This window comes from Ursus maritimus, unplaced genomic scaffold, assembly GCF_017311325.1.
Source record: "Ursus maritimus isolate PB19 unplaced genomic scaffold, ASM1731132v1 scaffold_24, whole genome shotgun sequence".
NCBI lineage: Eukaryota > Metazoa > Chordata > Mammalia > Carnivora > Ursidae > Ursus > Ursus maritimus.
Window position 1 is genome coordinate 17,675,971 of NW_024424897.1, and position 17,542 is coordinate 17,693,512.

General features: G+C 49.5%; 2 protein-coding genes across 8 annotated transcripts; both read right to left on the minus strand.

The window, feature by feature from the left end:
- Positions 1–398: 398 nt before the first annotated feature.
- Positions 399–4,850, minus strand: HEXIM2 (HEXIM P-TEFb complex subunit 2). 7 transcript variants are annotated; one of them, XM_040640483.1, is made up of 3 exons: positions 4,718–4,850; positions 3,778–3,891; positions 399–1,421 (listed from the first exon to the last, which is right to left on the minus strand). In XM_040640483.1, the coding sequence occupies exon 3, from the start codon at positions 1,095–1,097 to the stop codon at positions 627–629; it is 471 nt and encodes a 156-aa protein (XP_040496417.1). In that variant the 5' UTR covers positions 1,098–1,421; positions 3,778–3,891; positions 4,718–4,850; the 3' UTR covers positions 399–626. The 7 variants fall into 7 exon arrangements, with proteins under 7 accessions (XP_040496417.1, XP_040496412.1, XP_040496413.1 ...); XM_040640478.1 differs by having other exon boundaries at positions 4,622–4,769; XM_040640479.1 differs by having other exon boundaries at positions 3,778–3,887; positions 4,622–4,761.
- A 7,568-nt stretch (positions 4,851–12,418) lies between these two features.
- HEXIM1 (HEXIM P-TEFb complex subunit 1) lies at positions 12,419–15,463 on the minus strand. The gene has a single exon (XM_008693563.2). The coding sequence runs from the start codon at positions 14,087–14,089 to the stop codon at positions 13,010–13,012; it is 1,080 nt and encodes a 359-aa protein (XP_008691785.1). The 5' UTR covers positions 14,090–15,463; the 3' UTR covers positions 12,419–13,009.
- Between the last annotated feature and the right edge of the window lie 2,079 nt (positions 15,464–17,542).

The following is a 17,542-nucleotide window of genomic DNA, read 5'->3' on the forward strand; positions in this document are numbered from 1 at the left end:
TACACTATGGGGAGGACAGGGAGAATGCAGGGAGCCTGGGAACAAACCCTGAAGGAACCCCTCCAAAAGTCCCAGCCCTCTTTCCTCCAGGGACACCCCCAGCTCCTCACCGCAATCTGGCATCTTAGGTCAAGTTCTGGCCAAACCCACTGGTCCCTGAACCCCCTCTCGCCCCTGTCTCCTCCTCTATAAAACCTTCAGAGCAATCTGATTGTTCCCGGACACACAAAGCAGAATTCAAGCATCTTGGAAGCCTTGGTGGTTCCCCAATACGAGGTCTGCTGGCCTCCCAGGCTTGGGGCAAGGTTGGGACTGGGACGCCAGCCCCAAACCTCTCTGGGACACATACACTCTGATTCTCAGAGCAGCCCTAGTGAAATCAATCCTAGCCACTCCCGTTTGAGCTCATGAAAATCATTTAATTTCTTTGTGAAAAAGAAGAGGACATCAAAGAACAAATGATGGAAATAACGAGGTGGAAGGCTGAACCTACTTTCCCAGTTCTCAGGGGGCAAAGGGGTGCTGGACGTGGTTTTCATCTGTCACCTGCCTCCCCGAGCCCCAGCTGGCCTGAGCGTGTATGAAATGGGACCTTGTCCTCGGGTCGCCCTGGCTGAGGGGTGCCCCTAGGTGCCTGGCTCCCCACCGCGGCGGCCGCCCTCTCGGTTCCACATGGCGTTCTCTTGCCGCAGCCGCTGGTTCTCAGTCCTGAGCCTCTCTACCTCGGCGGCCAGCTCCTCCACCTGGCGGCAGGGCTGCGGGCCGGTGCACCCCCGCAGCTGCTGCAGCCTCCTGGTCTCCTCCTCGGCCTGCGACAGCCGCCGCTCCAGATCCAGGTAGTCTCGAACCAGCTCCTGCTTGCTGCGGCCCTGCAGGCTCTCCGTGTGGTAGCGCTCGTAGGCCTCGGAGAAATCCCGCTGCTGGAACTCGCCGGGAGCCCGGCCCCGCCCGTCGCCTTCCCCGGCCTCGCTCTCCCCGCTGGAGCCCGGGTGGCAGGCCCCGTGGGGCACTTCCAGGTTGGGCTCCTCAGGGTCGCGGTCGTTCATCAGAAATTGGGTGGTGTTGTAGGGCGCCACGGGCTGGCCTTTGGCAAACATCTCCTCGCGGACCCGGGAGGCCCTCTGGCTCTGCCTCTCATCCCGCTGCTGCTTCTCCGCCCAGCTCAGCTCCAGGTAGGGCCTCCAGTGGCGTTTGCGCTTGGAAGGCCTCCGGCGGTGCTTCTTCCGGCCCAGCACGGCTTCCACTGAGCTGTCCCCTGGGCTCTGGGTCCGGGGGCCCCTCCTGTTCCAGCCCAGGCCACTGCCGGCCCCAGTCTGATCTTCCTCCTCTGAGTGGCTCTCTATCCGGGGTGTCAGGGGCTGGGAACTACCAGGGGCATGAGGCTCAGGGGGTGTTTGGGGGCTCCCAGGAGCACCAGGGGTCTAAACGGAGAGGACAAGGAAGAGTCAATCACAGACAGCCTGGCCCTGGTGCTGGAACCCTTCTGCAGCCACCCAGCTTGAAGCTGACCTTCCCACAGTTGACATGGGGTCACTCTCTAGCCTCCAGCCTCTGCAACTATTTGTTGGTTTATGGGCTCCTGTCTCGCCCCCCAAGCCTCCCCAAGTAAACTCATGAAAACACCCGGAATTCTGCCTGTGTAGTTCACTCAGGAATTTCAGTGCCTCCAACAGGAGCTGCTCTGTGCCTCACTGAGTAGGCATGCAATAAAAACCGTTTGAATGAAGTCGGAGAAAGACAGGATGGGAAGTGGCTCTTGCTGCATTTGCTGGATCAGCCCTCTTCCTTGAAAGATTGTCTTTCCGACAGAGTTGGCTTCGTGGGTAAGCAGCCTCAGAGCCCCTCACCCTCACTCTGGAAAGGCCCCAGGCTTTGCTTTAAGCTCTGCTGTTCTTGCCTTGAACTTAACAATTTTTGAATAAAGCCCTACAAATTATATCACCGATCCGCTTCCAGCTATTTGCATCGCTGACTCTTTAAGACTTGGTGCCAATGTCACCTCTTCAGAGGGGCCCCCGACCACCCTATCTGAAGATCCCCCTCCTATCCCCTTCCCAGTGACACTGTCGTGTGATCCAGTTAACACCCCACGTAGCATCTACCACAATACCATTTACCATCTGTCTTCTTCCTATAAGAATGTGTCTAGTCTGTCCACACTGTGTCCCTCTGCACGGCCCAAAGTGTTCAATAAACAGGCTAAATGACATAAAGCCCATAAGAGAGGGGGATTCAAAAGACACAGGGACAAAAAAAAAAAAAAAAAAAGACATTGGGACACAAGACGCTCCTTTCTGTTGGTCTAGGGTAAAGAAGATGGAGTGTATTTATTCCAGGCCGAAGTTGGTATCACTCTTTGACAAGAGCGGCAGGAAAGAGGCCCTCACTAGGGAAAGGAAGGGTGAACCTCCAGTCTGCAGCCGAGAGCATTCTAGAACTTATCTAAGAGGTGGAAAGGATTCTGTCAAAACAGTGTGTGTGCAGAGCATCTGTTTATCTCCGTCGTGGTAAGGGTGGGAGTACTCAGTGTGGGGGATGGGGAATGAATTGCTCTATGTCTGTGGTTTGGGGAATTCTAATAATAACCGCTACCATTGGCATGTTGCTTTACAATGCACACGAGTTAGAGACACCAGAGCATAGGTCCATACACTGGGGGGGTACACAGCCCTGTAGGAGCTGGAGGTGTGTTGCTTTGGAGGCCCTGAGGTTCCCGTCTCCATCTAGGATGGGGTATGTCAGAGTGTGTACAGAGTATGTGTGTTATGTGTCTGTTGTGTTGTACTGTTACTGCACCTGCAGGGAGATCGTCAATCGGGAACAGACCTTGTCTCCATCAGTGTCTTGAGCCAACTGAGACAGAGCTTCTGCCCCACCCCAGAAGCAGCAAGGGCCCTGGCAGCGCCGAGACAAGGCGGCGTGCATGCGCACGATCATTCGCCTGCCCCCAGCCCACAGCACGTGTCCCATCGTGATCCTTCCCCTCACCCAAACCATCCCTGCCCCTCAGCCCCACATGCCGCCTCCCTCCTGAAGGCTTGTCCCTTTACCACCATTCCCACTGTTGCAGATAAGCTGTGTGATCTGGGTGAGTCATTTGCCCTCTCTGAACTTCTAACCCTGACATGTCATGAACTCCAAATTAAACAACTCCAGAAAACACTGGACGTGGCTAGGTAGGGTGGGTTAGAGCAGCTGAGTCCCCTCCTCACCTACAGGGACTTGTAAACTCGGGGAGAACAGGCAACGTGGGGGCAGCAAGAGAGGGCATGGACAGAGAAGGTCTGGTCCTGTTGCCAGATCAGAAGGTGACGTTTCCTGAGAGCCTGATACAATCTGCCTCTCCCTCTCTCCTGGATCCTATGTGAACCCCAACCCCCATCCTAAATTATGAACCAAGTGCTCAAACTCTTTCCCCTGTATCAGACTTGGTTCTCAGTCTTGACAAAACACAAGGCAGGGTTCTGGTGTCAGAAGGCCCTAAGTTTAAGCTGTGGATCTTTCGTCTGCTGGCTGCATGAATCTAGAAAAGGTATTTCAGCTCCGATAACCTTAGCTTCTCTGAAATGGAAACAGTAATTCCTACCCTGAAGGGCTGCTAGGATTTCATGAGACAGCACAGATTTGGCGTCCTGGCATGCTGCCCACCGCATAGTAGGGACTCGGTTAGAAATACTGGTTTTCCAGATCTGCCAACACATCTGAGACAAGCAGCCAGGATCCCAGTTGGCAGGATCCATGTCGGGGCACTCAGGTGGTTGGGAAGGTGGGGCTTACCTTGGCCGCCTCCAGGACTGCTGCGGACTCAGTACTACAGTTGGTCTGGTTCGGAGTAGACACCTTCTTCTGCTCCAAATCTTTCAGCAGATGCTTCTAACTAATGACACCTGCCTTAAATAACAGAAAGCTAAGTCTTAAAGGAGAATTTTCAGGAAGACTGGCTGCCCAGGAATTTTTCACCAAGGCAGCAGCAGCCATTTTGTAGCACCAGACCTGCACACCTTCATCATCAAATGGAGGCCCTGAAGCCTCCACACCCTGGTGTTCACAGCTCCAGCCGGCAAGGGGCCATCCTCCCAGTCCTGTCCCTCAGGCCCCAGGCCAGGGCCTCCAGCCTCGGCTGTTCTTCTGGAAGTCACTGAGGCCCAGGCTGGCAGCTAGGAAGCTAGTCCTGAGCTTTGTTCCCCCAGCAAGCAAGGGGAAAAGGTCTTGGCCCAGGGAGGCAAAGATACAGCAATGACCTGGAGAGGATGGCAGTGGAGTGGGTCAGTGGCTCCAACTAGAATTTATGTAGCAGGCTTTACAAGGGGTCCTTTCCTCACTGCCTCCAGAGGTCCCGTCGTGACAGCACCCCGCCCCCACCCCCCTCAGGCTGGGCTCCCCAAGTCAGCACCTCGAGAAACACAGATGTGGCCTGGGCCGAGCCCAGGGCTGACGCCTTATCATTTCCTGGGCCTGGCCTGCCTCCCCCCTCCTTCCTCTCAGGACGGGAAACAGAGGAAAGGGGAAGAAGTCTTCACACTCCATGCAGCTGGAAGAGAAGCCCAACTGGAAAAAGGATGGATTCCTTGGAAGAGGGGAAGTGGTCCCAGAAAGGAGATTTTGCAAAGGCGGAACTGACCTATTTGCTGTCAAGGACTATGCACACGACTATATCTGTGTGTCTTTCTGTGCGACCGACCGCCTGTCTGTGCAGTTCCCAATGCCTCAGCCCTACCTCTTGCTGCAGTTGCAGCAGCTCTGGTCAAGCCGCTCAGACACTAAGGGGGGAGGGGGAACAGCTTGGCAGCGCGGCGCCTGCTGGGGATTGTAGTTCTTCTAGCTTGGGAAGCCGGATGAAGAGCCTGTCACGTCTACAGTCAGACTGAGAACTCCAAAACCCATCTGCCCTTGCGTGACTGCCGTCCCGCGCTCACCGGTGCCTTCTTTGATTGGTCCAACCCCCTGCCAATATTTTCACTTTCGTCAACGATTAGCTGTGCGGAAGCACAACAGAACCCGCCTACCGAGATCAATTAAAGAGTTCATTGATGGCGTTAATCTTTACGGGGCAGAAAATAGATCCGGCTGAGAGGGGCGGGGCTGTGGGTGCGGAGGGATCCTCGGCCCTAGAGGAAGGCGACGAGAAGGATCGGTGGCCGCCGCCGCCATTTTGGGCTGGGAGGAGGCAGCGGAGGGACTCGCTGCGCAGTGAGAGCACCCCATGGGGGGTGGTCCGGGCGCGGGGAGAGGCCGGGCCGAGTGGGCTGCCTGAAGTGGTGGCGCCGGGAGACGGCGGGGAGTGGGACCGGGGACCGGGGGGGTGAAGGTTGGAGTCTTCCCGGCCGGGCCCGGTCCTCAAACCGTCCCGGCAGCCCCGCAGCCTCGCCTCTCACAGAGGGCGGGGTTTTGGGCAATAACCGCGTGTTCCCCGAGACCCCAGTTGGGGAGAGACCGGGTGAAACGACTCCCCTCTGCCTTTTCCACGGGGGGCGCAGATCCTGAGGCCGAGCTTTGCCAACTTCTCTCCCCACCCCCAAGCGGCCTGGGTTTGGCGGCGGGGCCCAGCGTTGCGCTGCCCCCGCTTCGACGGGCGAGGTGGGGGCGACGCCGGATTCCAAAGACTGGCGCCGCGGGGGAGGGCGGAGGTCCCAGCTCTGGCCGCGTGTCCTTCTGGCGTGGCAGGCAGCTGGAGGCCCCGAGGGCGGAGAGCCGGGTGCACCCACCATCTTCCCCCATACACCAAGGCCATCCCGCGGCCCCGGCTTCGAGAAGGAACAACCTTCTTCCCACAGTAGCAACCACAAATTTCCCCTGGAACTAGGTAGATAAGAGGCTCGTGGAAACCTTCACGAGCCGAATGCTTGGAAATCTGAGCGCTCTTTCCCTCAAGATTTCTTTCCAGCCCCGATTCTTGGAAAGACCTGACCTTGCACGTCCCCAGCCAGTTTGGGAAAGTCCAAAAATGTGCTGTTGCACTTCTTTTGAAAGTTTACACTAAAGAGGGGTTAAGTTTTGCCCTTTACAGGGTTGGGGGACACAAAATAACCGAGTGGCCATGGCTCTGGGAATAAAAGTGGAGTGGCCCGTTTCGGATGCTTCAGGAACATCTGTTTGCGTTTTGAAATCTGAGCCATGACTTCTACCAAAATTTTTGGAGAAATGGCTGCCCTCCTAGAGGAAAAAACGAACTAATTCCAACGTAATCTTTATAAGACTACAGATTCTTTCCAGTTTATAGAACTTTTCTCCCACAAACTAAACAAAATGGGGAATATTTTGCCACTGTGCATTGTTACTAGGGAACCTCTATTTTGAATTTCCAAGTAATTGAAAAATCACTTCTGTGGATTCCAGATGCTACCAAGATAGAAATTGAAGTTTTGAGCTACTTCATATTTGCAGCGTTTGGGTGGTGGGGGAGACCTTTGAAAAAAATAAACACTCAACCTTATATTACAGCTATGGCAGCTTCTTAAGGATTGAAGTTTGATGTGAAATTCTTCTCTTGAGTTACAGATTAAACGGTCTTGTTTCCTACTGCTCAAAGCTAACTTCAGAGAGATTTACATACAGCTCAGGGATATCTTAATTATTTTGTTGCTAAAATGTCAGTTAAAATTATGCTTAGGTGAACTCTAAAGTATGAGTGACTGGGTAGTGAACTTTACCTTTGAGGGTATCTTGTGATGAATCTCATTGCCAGTCACACATGGTCATATCATTCCTGAGCCTTTGGCTTTATTAGCAAGAACCTTGAAAGGGTTTTGAGAACTGAAGCTGCCCTCCTATTAATAATTTTTTTTAAGTTGTAAATGACAACTCCATAGCCTTATCTATATCTCCCCCTACGCTGAGATGTTCTCAGAAAAAGTCTTACAGCTGGATTGCGAAAATACGATCACCATTGACTCGATTTCTTAATCCAAAATTTGAACCACTAAATGCAGTACACTTGATTCATACTGTAGGTTGACTTTTGGCTTAGGTCATGTTAATATTACACCGTTCTTCAGATCAAGAGAAGATGGGAGTGAGGAGAAGCTGACATTAACTTGGTAGGAGTTAAGTTAAATAGTCTTAGGAGCTGAAAGGGGCTTTAAAGATTATCCTTGTGGTTCTTCTGTCAGTTTAATGGAGGAGGATCCCAGACTCTTGTGATTCATCCTCCATTGTGAAGTAATGTAGTTAAACCTTTGGATGCTACTAGGTGGAGAATACTGTGCCAGATGCAGAAATGTGTTACTCATTTATAAAGATGAAAGGTTACCATCTTTAAGGTTGAGCCACAAGCTTTTCCATTGCTTGATAAGGAAGGCTGGGAATAAACCTAGTTTATGAATGCTCCCTTGATTATCTTCTGAGCAAAACATAGGACTGGAAGTTAGGAACTCCCAAGTTCTATTTCTTTGTGTGCTGCCACTGACTTGATTGGCTTGGCCAGGGGCCAGATCCCGAAGATGAGTCCAAACTGGTCATTTTGTTGCCGAGTCTATTCATCTAATGTTCAGCCAGACCTTCAACTTCCTCCTCAGCTGTCCCCTTTCAGATGAGCTCCTTTGGGGTTTATGACAAAGTCTACAAACCCTGTATGCCTCAGTTTCCTGATTTGAAAATAATGTCAGTGCTATCTCCCACATAAATACCTTGAGGAGTAACTACTCTTTAGTAGCTGTGTAAACATTTACTTACCAAAACTTCGTTATTTGGGAATAGAGAACTTCTGCTTCAGAGGTTATTTGGGGCATTTGGGAGGCCTGCCTTACTGAAATGTGGCCTTGGTTGCCCTTGGCAGCACAAAGGGTAGCCATCCAACTAGGCTGAAGGAGGGTCAGTTTCTTAGGGTACCAAGCAGTTGTTGCTCGGAAATCCTGGGTGTTTGACCCTGATGACCAACTCCTGGGGCCTGGTGGCTCTGTGAGAGCAGAATTCATTGAAGGGTGGGATTGATTCTTTGCAGCAGTCCTCTTTAGGATGAAGATCCTTGCTTTTGATTTAATTTCCATAATTAACCAATTTTTATATTGTGTTTTGGCTCTCACCATCTTTCTCTTTGAATTTTCTCTTTTTTTAAATTGCTCACGATTGCCGTTTTGTTAAGTACACTTTTAGGAATAACTAGAGAGGAAGGTAGAACTAACCTCTTAGACATTTCCTTTCTATCCTCCAGTTTGGTTTCCTGCCTTTACCTAACAGTTGTAGTGAAGTTATCCAGGTCTGCAGAATGCTGTGTTTAAGCAGGCTTCAGACTTCAAATTAATCTCCTTCTCTGACCCTCTGGAGGCTAGTACAAGTTCTACTGAGTATCTCACAAGAGCAGTGATGCTATCATTTTCTCGAATATACTTGGCATGGGGCACTTGAGTTCCCACATCTTCCTTCAGGAATAACCTTTTTGCTCACTGCAAACCCAGGGCTTTTTTAACACTTCGCATAAAGTCAGTGGATGTGTGAAATAGAATATGAAGAATGAAAGTACGATTTCCTTCTGAATTTTTGCTCTTGAAAAAACTTAAGCCAGACGCAACTGCTCTTGGTGCTGTGTTGAGAGACCACACTAGCAATTTCAAAAAACTTACCAACAGTTTCCTATAGCAGCTCAGCCATTTGAAAGAATTTTGTTGGTGTGCAGAGGTTTATTAGTAAACTACTAGGATTATTCCTGCCCTTGACCTTGCTGATATATCATTTGTCATAATTGAACCACCTCTAAGTAAAACCCAAGGAAAAGTGTATTCAGGAGGATGTGTGAGAGCTTAAGTATTGATCTGTCGAAACTCAGCCTTTGTTTTTTTTCAACAAGAAGTGGAATGAGGTGATAAGCTTTCCAGTATTCAAAGACAACTGGCTCAAGATTGAATCTTTGCCTCCTAGACTGTATATTCTTTTTTTTTTTTTTTAAGATTTTATTTATTTATTTGACAGAGACAGCGAGTGAGGGAGCACAAGCAAGGGGATTGTGAGAGGGAGAAGCAGGCTTCCCGCTGAGCAGGGAGCCCGATGCGGGGCTCAATCCCAGGACCCTAAGATCATGTCCTGAGCTGAAAGACGCTTAACGGCTGAGCCACCCAGGCGCCCCTACACTGTATATTCTGTCCCACTTGCAAAGTATGACTGTTACCCTTTGGTCAGCAGATCCCACTGTGTTCAGGGCCTGAATTTGACATTTTCTTCACTTTAAAAATTATTTTTCATTTTTAGCATCAACCCATCTACACCTTATGTGAGAGAAAGAATAGTAAAGTGGAATTTTATTCCAGTGTTCTTGTCAAATTTGAAAAATAATTTCAAAAAACAAACCTCACAAACTCAAGTGTACTTAGGTACAAGTACTATCTCAGCTCTAGCCAATTTTGCCATCACGATGTTGTGAATATTTGTTGCTAGCTGTTCTGGGTGTAAGTGGCCAGGGAGAATCCTGTGGTGCATTCATTACCTGACATTTAACTAAATATAGCCAGCTCTTGATTTTCTGAAGGTAAACTGTTTGTGGTTTTGTTTTTTGGGTGTTGTTGGTTTTTTAAAATTTTCTATGGATTCCCTCTTTGATTTCTTTTTTCTTTTCTATAACTTTTAAAGTCATTAGGGTAAAGTATATTTATTTACATTTTCCCAAGCAAAGGATTTTAATTTTACTCTGGATGAAGGGAAAATTAAAATACCAATCAACCAGGCAACTGCTCCGGTCTTAAGAAACAATAAGGGGCTGGCTGAGTTGGTGGAGCCGGTGACTCTTGATCTCGGGGTTGTGGGTTTGAGCCCCACATTGGGCATGGAGATTACTAAAAAAAAGAAAAAACAATAATTATGTCAATGGTAGCTTACTTTTGTATAACATATTTTCATGCTATCTTGTTTAATGCTGATAGCCGTTTTGTAAAGTAGGCACAGGCCCATTTTGGTGATGAAGAATGGGGCTCAGTTGTTTCCAGGGTTACACTGCTAGTAGTATATGTTAAAGATATGACTAGGACCCCGGTTTTTTGACTCCTAAACTAGCCTAATTTTTATGTTTTCTCTCTTTAGAGATACCTAGTCTATTTAATTTTTTTTTTATTTATTTAACAGAGCACACAAGCAGGGGGAGTGGAGGGAGAGGGAGAAGCAAGTTCCCCGTGGAGCAGAGAGCATGATGCCGGGTTCCATCACAGGACCCTGGGATCATGACCTGAGGCAGACGCTTAACTGACTGAGCCACCCAGGAGCCTCTCTCCTAGTCTATTTTTCTGAATTAAACCAATCTGGACCTCCCTGGCTTTCCCAAAAACAGATCTAAAGATCCCTATCTCCCAAGGTCCACTTTATATTCTAGGCTAGCCCCCCAAGTTTTCCTTGCTCAAGGGGGGATTAAGCTTTCCAGCCATCTGTCTTAATGTTTAGGAAGCACTTTGCCCTGGCTGGATACCCAGGCTCCCTATGATAAGAAAGGGAACAAACTGAAATTGCCAATGTGTGAGCGTGGTCTTTTGAGCAGCTCAGTTAAAATGTTTGGAAGAGAGGACTTTAGTGAAAGGCTAGAGATCCTCAAGTGTTTTGAGGATCATTTGTTACCACAGCCTGCCCCCCCCACCCCGTTAATATAAGTAATTCAGTCTTTTTCTCTGTCCTGAGAGCAGTGTGCTACTCAAGTGTTTCAATGTAGAAAGTGTTGATAGAAAACTGAAATTTCACACAAACGTCATCATTCTAAGAACATAAATGCAATACATATTATAAAGTGCCTTTGGAAGCAAAGTTCAGAAAGTTGCATATCTCAAGGTAAATCCAAGTCATTTGTGAGTTACTTAAAACTATTTGTGTATTTTTAAAGACTAGACTGAATTTGTCTCCTAAGAGTAAGACATACTTCTTTTTTCTGTTGATAAATGTACTTACAGAGTGTTTCTAAGACTGATCGTGGGCGAAACAAGATCATTAAACTTAAATCCATCTTACTAAGAAGTTCTGCAATCAGAGGTTATCGCGGCTGCATGGTGCAGTCAAAATGAGGCTGCTCTGCACATACAGCCAGAGGGCAGTGTTGCTGCCGTTCCACAAGCAGCCGTGTTTCTGGGACTACTGCATGATGTCATAGCAGAAGGAAAATTTAAAAAACACGAAAACTATTTCAAAATAGACATTTAATGTAATTTTTAGCCCAAAAGAAAAACTGATCACACATTGTCTTCAGTGGACCGTCTGCCAGAACAGGGCCAGCTTAGTCCAGCTCTGAAGGCCCTGAGTCAGTTCTTGACCAGCATAATTCCCCTTGATTAATTGACTTGTGAATGCTTATGCATCATAAGGTGCATTTCACTCTTGAAGTTCCTGCCACCTCCACTATTCCATTTAGATACAAAAGCAAGCTTTCCAGTGGGAGTTTCGTGGTTCTTCCCCCCCTTTCCCTGCAGAGGTTTTTAACCTTCAAGGAGTTTGACAGTCTCAAGATTCTCTTGAACCCTCCCCAGAAAAATGTACATGTAACACAAGTCTACATAGAACTTCGTGGGGTTCATGAATCCCAGTGCCCTCTGGATTGTAAGGGCCCAAATTAAGGAAGCCCTGTACTAGTGATCTGAGCAATGCATTTGCCCTAGGGAAACACTGACACAGGGTAGGTGGAGATGGGCTGGATTAACCACGATGAGGAAGATTTTTTTTTTTAAAGGATAGAAGTTTAATATACTGCAAGGGATGCAGGCAGGACAGCGAAGGAGAGATTGTCTACCAACAATCATAATTGCTTACTATTTTGATTTGGGGGCAGAAATTAATTCCCAGGGTCTCCCTGCATTTTCAAGAACAACTATTCCAGAGCTTAAGCAGCTATTAGGGACTAGCGGCTCTACAGGGAATGAATGTACAGGGTTCCCACTCGGCCCGTAAGGACTTAATTTAGCTCCGCAACCAGAAGCTTTACATTTGATTTGCAGTGGGGGGGGGGGGATTTCTAATTTTGGTTTGACCCTCATGAAAAGGTGGACAGTTCCTATTCTTTTTAGTATAGGGAGCACCTAAGTATTAGATAATTAGGGTAAGTTCTTGGAATGCCCCAAACAACCATTTCCTCTATAAATCCAGTATTTCCTACCTCCAAATGTCTTAACAAAGTACTGCCACACAAGTTTATCCAACCATTGCTTGCACTGAAAAAGCAAGGGGTTTCCAAGAGCCTTTTTCAGACATCCAGGAACTTCTTCCAGCTTTATTGGGGAGGTGAAGGAATCACTAAAAACCTATTTGTAGGAATGAAATGAGACTGTCAGTTGTCTAACCTAACAAACTACCAAATTAGGTTTACGGTTTTGCTAATAGACTTTCAAATGGCTGTTGAGAAGTAGAATTGAATTTTAAGCTTCTGATGGTAGCCACTTTCTGCTCCCCAAACACCCAACACTGGTTTCTTTCTCCAGCATCAAAAAAGAAAACCAAGGCACTAGAAAGCGAGCACACATAAGTATTGAAGATCATTAATCTTTATATTTTGCCTGAACTGTATATTTAGCACATTAAAACCCATTCAAGGGAAAAATCAGCAAATTGAAAATTGTCCCATTAAAGATTGTTTTTTGCAAACTGACAAATTTAATGATTTTTTTACCCCCCCAATGCAGTCACTTAAATCACTATTTTGAATTAGCTCTAGAAATCACACTGAAACTATGTTACATTTACAAATATTAAATTTATTATAGCTAGAATGAATTTAATGGTTCTCAGATTTGGCCACCTTATAGCTCCGTTTAAGGAGGGGATTTTTAACAGAAAAATGCATTATAACTTGGTCAAGTTACTTACACATTTAAAAAAAAAAAACTTCTAAAAAGGAAAACAAGAAAAGCAACCCTTCAGTTTCACATAATTAAAGAACAGGAGAAAAGCACGCAAGCTACATCATAGCTAAATTTACCAAACCAACCAAAGCCGGGGGGATTTTCTCTTCTGATTATTGTCATAAAAAGGTCCACAGTCTTATATACACATGTGTATAATGTTACATTCCATCACTGTAAAAAGTCCCCTTTGCCCCCTCCCCCAAAAAAGTTTCAGTCTAGTCTCCAAACTTGGACAGCGGCGCTCGCTCCTGCTGCCGGTGCAGTTCGTTCTCCGTCAGCAGCTGGAGGTTCTCGGCGCGCAGCCGGTCCAGCTCCAGCTCCAGCTCCCGCACACGCGCGTCGTCGCCACCCAGCCGCTTGCTTTCCAGCCGCAGCCGGTTATTCTCGTCCTCCATGCGCGAGAGGCACTTCTCCAGCTCCAAGTACTCCTTGATGAGCTCCTGCTTGCTCATGTTCTGCAGACTCTCCGCGTGGTACCGCTCGTAGGTCTCCGAGAAGTCCCGCTGCAGAAACTCGCTGCCGTCTCCTCCCATCCCATCGCTGCCCCCATCCTCCTCGCCCGCTTCTTCCATGAAGTCCTCATCGCTGGTGTCGTCGGATTTGGCAGCGGCCCGCTTGGGGTAGAGACCGGTTTTGAGATCCGGCTCCTCCTGGTCGTGATCATCCATGAGGAACTGCGTGGTGTTATAGGGTGCGACAGGCTGGCCCTTGGCGAACATCTCAGCTCGAATCCTTGAAGCTCGCAGGCTCTGTTTCTCGTCGAACTTTTTCTTCTCCTCCCAGGTCAGCTTGTAGTACGGTTTCCAGTGCCGCTTCTTCTTGGAGGGGCGTCTCCTGTGTTTTTTCTTGCCCAGCTGTCTCTGCTGCTGTCCCCACGCCTCCTCGCCCCCTGCAGCAGGAGCCCCCAACTTGTTGGCCTCGGAGTCAAGACATGGCTGTGCGAGAGGCTCGGCCTCGGGCCTCGGTTCCCCCCCAGCCGCCGGCGGGGGGGCTCCGCCAGCGGACAAGTCGTCCCCATTCTGGCCCTTCTTGCCTGCTTGGGGGCAGCTAGGTTCTGGACGGACCGGGGTCTGCAGGGGAGGCGGCTGCGGCTCCAAGCTCCCTTCCCCCTCCTGCCCCGGACGGCCACCCGACTGGGGGGACGCTCTCGATTGCCACCTACTGTCCTCCTCGGGTACCCGCTCCTCCGCGCCTGGGGGGCGATCGGGGTTCCGCTCATCATGAACAGCAACAGCACCTGTACAGTTGCTAGTTTGAGGCTGGTGCTGGTACTCTGACAAGAGTGGCTCGGCCATGGCTAATAGAGTCCTCTTCTCGAAGTTTGAAAAATTTTGGCTGTAAGTCCTTAAGGAAAAAAGAGGTTTTTCTTTTCTTTTAAAAAATGTCCAGCAGAGTCCTCTTCGGTCTGTAATTCCTGCAGTGACGCCTTTAGCCAGTCCTCCTGTAAACAAACTCCAATTGCAACTTGGGAGAGCTCAAGTCAGTAAAGGGTTAAGTGCCCACAGCGCGGCCAGCTAGCGGGTCCAAGGGGGTGCAGCAGCAGTAACAGTACGTAATGTGCAAAGGGGGTGGACCTCAAGCGTCCCCGCAGAGCGCCCCCACGATCGAGGAGTTGGTGGGCAAGGAGATGAGGTTAAGTCCAACGGGTTAAACCCAGCCCCGAAGGGGTTAAAACTACCCGATGACGCTGCCTCCGAGGGGCCGAATCCACAAAGGGTTAAATCCCCTGCCGCAGAGCCCACAAGGGGTTAAAGTCCCAGAGCCACCTCCTCCCACTTCCACGGGTGTCGCTCCAACCCGAGCTCCCAGTTCCCTAGGCCCGGCCGGAGCCTCAGCCGAGGACAGACAAACTCATCTCCCCTTTGGCTCGATGCTCGGCTCAGCTCAGATCTCCACCGCCTCCTCCTCTTTTCCTCCCTCCCTCCTCCCCCTTCCGACAACAACTCTTCCGCCTCCTCCCCCGACTTCCCCTCCCAACCTGCCTCTCCACCTGCCAACTTCCAACTGCTGCCTCCCAGCCCTCTGCGCCCCTTTTATATAGAAGCCTATCCGCCCCGCCCGTGCGCATGCGTAACGGAGTCCCCATCTCAGGAAGCTGGGAGTCGTAGTTCCCATCGCTTGGAGCCGCCGTCCGCGCGCGCCGTGCGACGTAGCCAATCCCAGAACGCGTAGGGGGTGACTTCCAGGCCGCCTCCTTCCATCGCATAGCCCTCGCTGGAGAAACGTGAGTGACCATTGGCCAGGAGTCACACGTCTCGCCGAAGAAGGAAAGCCAATCGCAGAGACGATGGGGCGGGCTTTGGACTATACCATTCTGCTTCAGGAATACAAGAAGATTCGATGGCCTCTGAGGGCCTACACAGAATATTTTTATGAAAAGGTGCGTTTTAAAGGGTATTATTGTGTTCTGTCCTCTGCGGAAGGGTTCTGAAGGTCATAAACATTTGTTAGCTAAAGCAAAAATGGTTTATCCCTAAAAAGTAGTCCCTACGGTGTAAAAGAGGATTAAATCCTATAAAGAGAGATGTTGGCCTATGGCTAATAACTTTCGATTCTTAAGATTACAGGAATGGCTACAAGGTGTATGTGGTTAATTCCTGGGACTGACATTTGCGGAAGGATATTGTACACACATTTTGTAAAAAACCAAAAGCGTATGAAGAAGTAAACAAATGAAGAATAAAAAGTGCCGCCTTAAAGGGACAGTGTGACTGCATTAGTGCAGCAACCCCGGACTAGGCCTCGGAGGATGAGAAGGCAGGTTCGAGTCCCGGACGACTTCTACCCTCGGACTGGCCTTGGGACCGCTGGACGAAAGTGGCCGAGCCCCAGTCCAGGCCTAGTCTTTCAGGGCCGCGGCCGCCCCAGGACCAGGACAAAACGGTGGGCGGGTGGGCCATGACCGAGCCTCTCGCCTGGGCGGGGCTCCGGGAAGCGCGGGGTGTGCACCTGGGGCTCCCAGGAGACCCGGGGCGGGAAGGCCTCGCACCGGGGGCCCAGGTTCTGTCGAAGAAAATGGCCTCCTGGGGCCGACTTGGTCTCTTCAGTTCCGAGCTGACCGGGAACATTTTCTGAGCTCAGACAAGGCAGTCCGGGCCAGCCGATGGACCTCTTTGGGGAGAGGCGGGGGGAGAAGGTTCAAAATTAATCCCGAGTTTAAATAATCGACCATGGCTATCTGAGAGAGAAGGGGTACCATCCACAGAGCCTCTTCTTCATCAGTGGGCACTGAGCAGTACTGGGAGGGAACGGAGTCAGAGGCCTCCCCAAAGAGGAGGTCTTGCCCAGAAATGGGGGCAGGGGGATGCTCGCCCAGGACTTTGGGGTAGACTCATGGGGGAGGGAAGGTGACACAGTCTCCTTGAGAAAATTCTCCAGATTTCAAGCTCCAGCCCAGAGGATAGGGCGCTGGAGTAGCCCAAACTCTCCGCTCTAATCATTTAGGCCTAAAATCTCAGTGTAGTAACAGCCTCTCCCTCTTGCCACACGCCCGTGACCCATTCTTATTATTTCTTAATAGCAACATCTTATGTTTGGACCTCTTTCTAACGTATAACATTTTTTTACACACAATCATTTGACCCCACCACAGCCCCGTGAGTTAGGGTAGGAATGATTGTCTCCATTTTAGAGATAAGAAATCTCTGCGACTCCGAGAAATGAAGTGACTTGTCCAAGGTCACATGACAACTAAGTGGCAATTCTTGCTAGAACGAACGTCTTTGTGATCCTTGTGTCATTTTTCTTTCACAAACAAAATTCTCTTTTTTCTCAAGAACTTTGGATTTAGTTCCTTTCCATTTCCAACAGCTTCAGCCTAATTAAAGCCCTCATTTCTTCATTTAGCAAACATTTGTTAGGAAGGAAAAATGATGAATAAAATGTCAACCTTGCTGCTCATGGACAGTGTGGAGAGGCCATTAAACCACTGTGAGCCAAAATGACAAATGAAGAAAATCCTGGCAAGGAGCTAGTAAGCCAGGCTGCTCAGGAGTTGGGAATTATGGACAGGATTCGTGGGGGACAGGTCTTCTTGGCTCTCAGAAGGATGAAGTGTTTTCAGTCCCAGTGGCATGAAGAAGGGCATTCTATAAAGAGCAAGCATCGTGTCCAAAGAAAGGACTTGTCTGGGAACTCAGGAGTGGTTCCATGGGGAGGTGGTGATGGGCATGCCCCAAGGGAGAAGCAAGCAAGAGTGCCTCTAGGGTACATCCAGCTGTTCTGAAATTGACCACTCCAGTCCCTGGGCTTCCAAGAACTCGGTGCATCTGAAAGGCCTGCCCTGTGCATCAGTCATGCCGGAGACTCCTTGTGCGCTAGAGCTGCCCCTCACACTGAGAGCTCACTGGGGAAAAGAGGTTTTGCAGAGAACTTGAATGGGAGTCAGAGATCTCTTTATGGTTACCACATTTTCAGGCTCCAGAGGACTTCTGGGTACCCTCATTCAGGGGGATTGAAAGGTACCACTGAGACCAGCCACCCTCGGTTTACTGGACAGGGCTCATTTGTCATGCGTGGGGAGTAGTGGGCAGAGTGGTAGGTTGTGGAATTCTAGAATTCTGTCAAACTAGAGGCCAGGCACCTTGATATTAGCTGAGTTTTAACCCACTGCCAGGCATTTTACATGTCCTGGTCATTTAAAACCCAGGACTGGGGACACCTGGGTGGCTCAGTCAGTTAAGCGTCTGCCTTCCACTCAGGTCATGATCCCAGGGTCCTGGAATTGCATCAGGCTCCTTGCTCAGCGG

What these genes read in the sequence shown, in the direction of transcription:
- HEXIM2 (XM_040640483.1), bottom strand. Translation starts at nt 1,097, where the DNA reads ATGTTTGCCAAAGGCCAGCCCGTGGCGCCCTACAACACCACCCAATTT.
- HEXIM1 (XM_008693563.2), bottom strand. Translation starts at nt 14,089, where the DNA reads ATGGCCGAGCCACTCTTGTCAGAGTACCAGCACCAGCCTCAAACTAGC.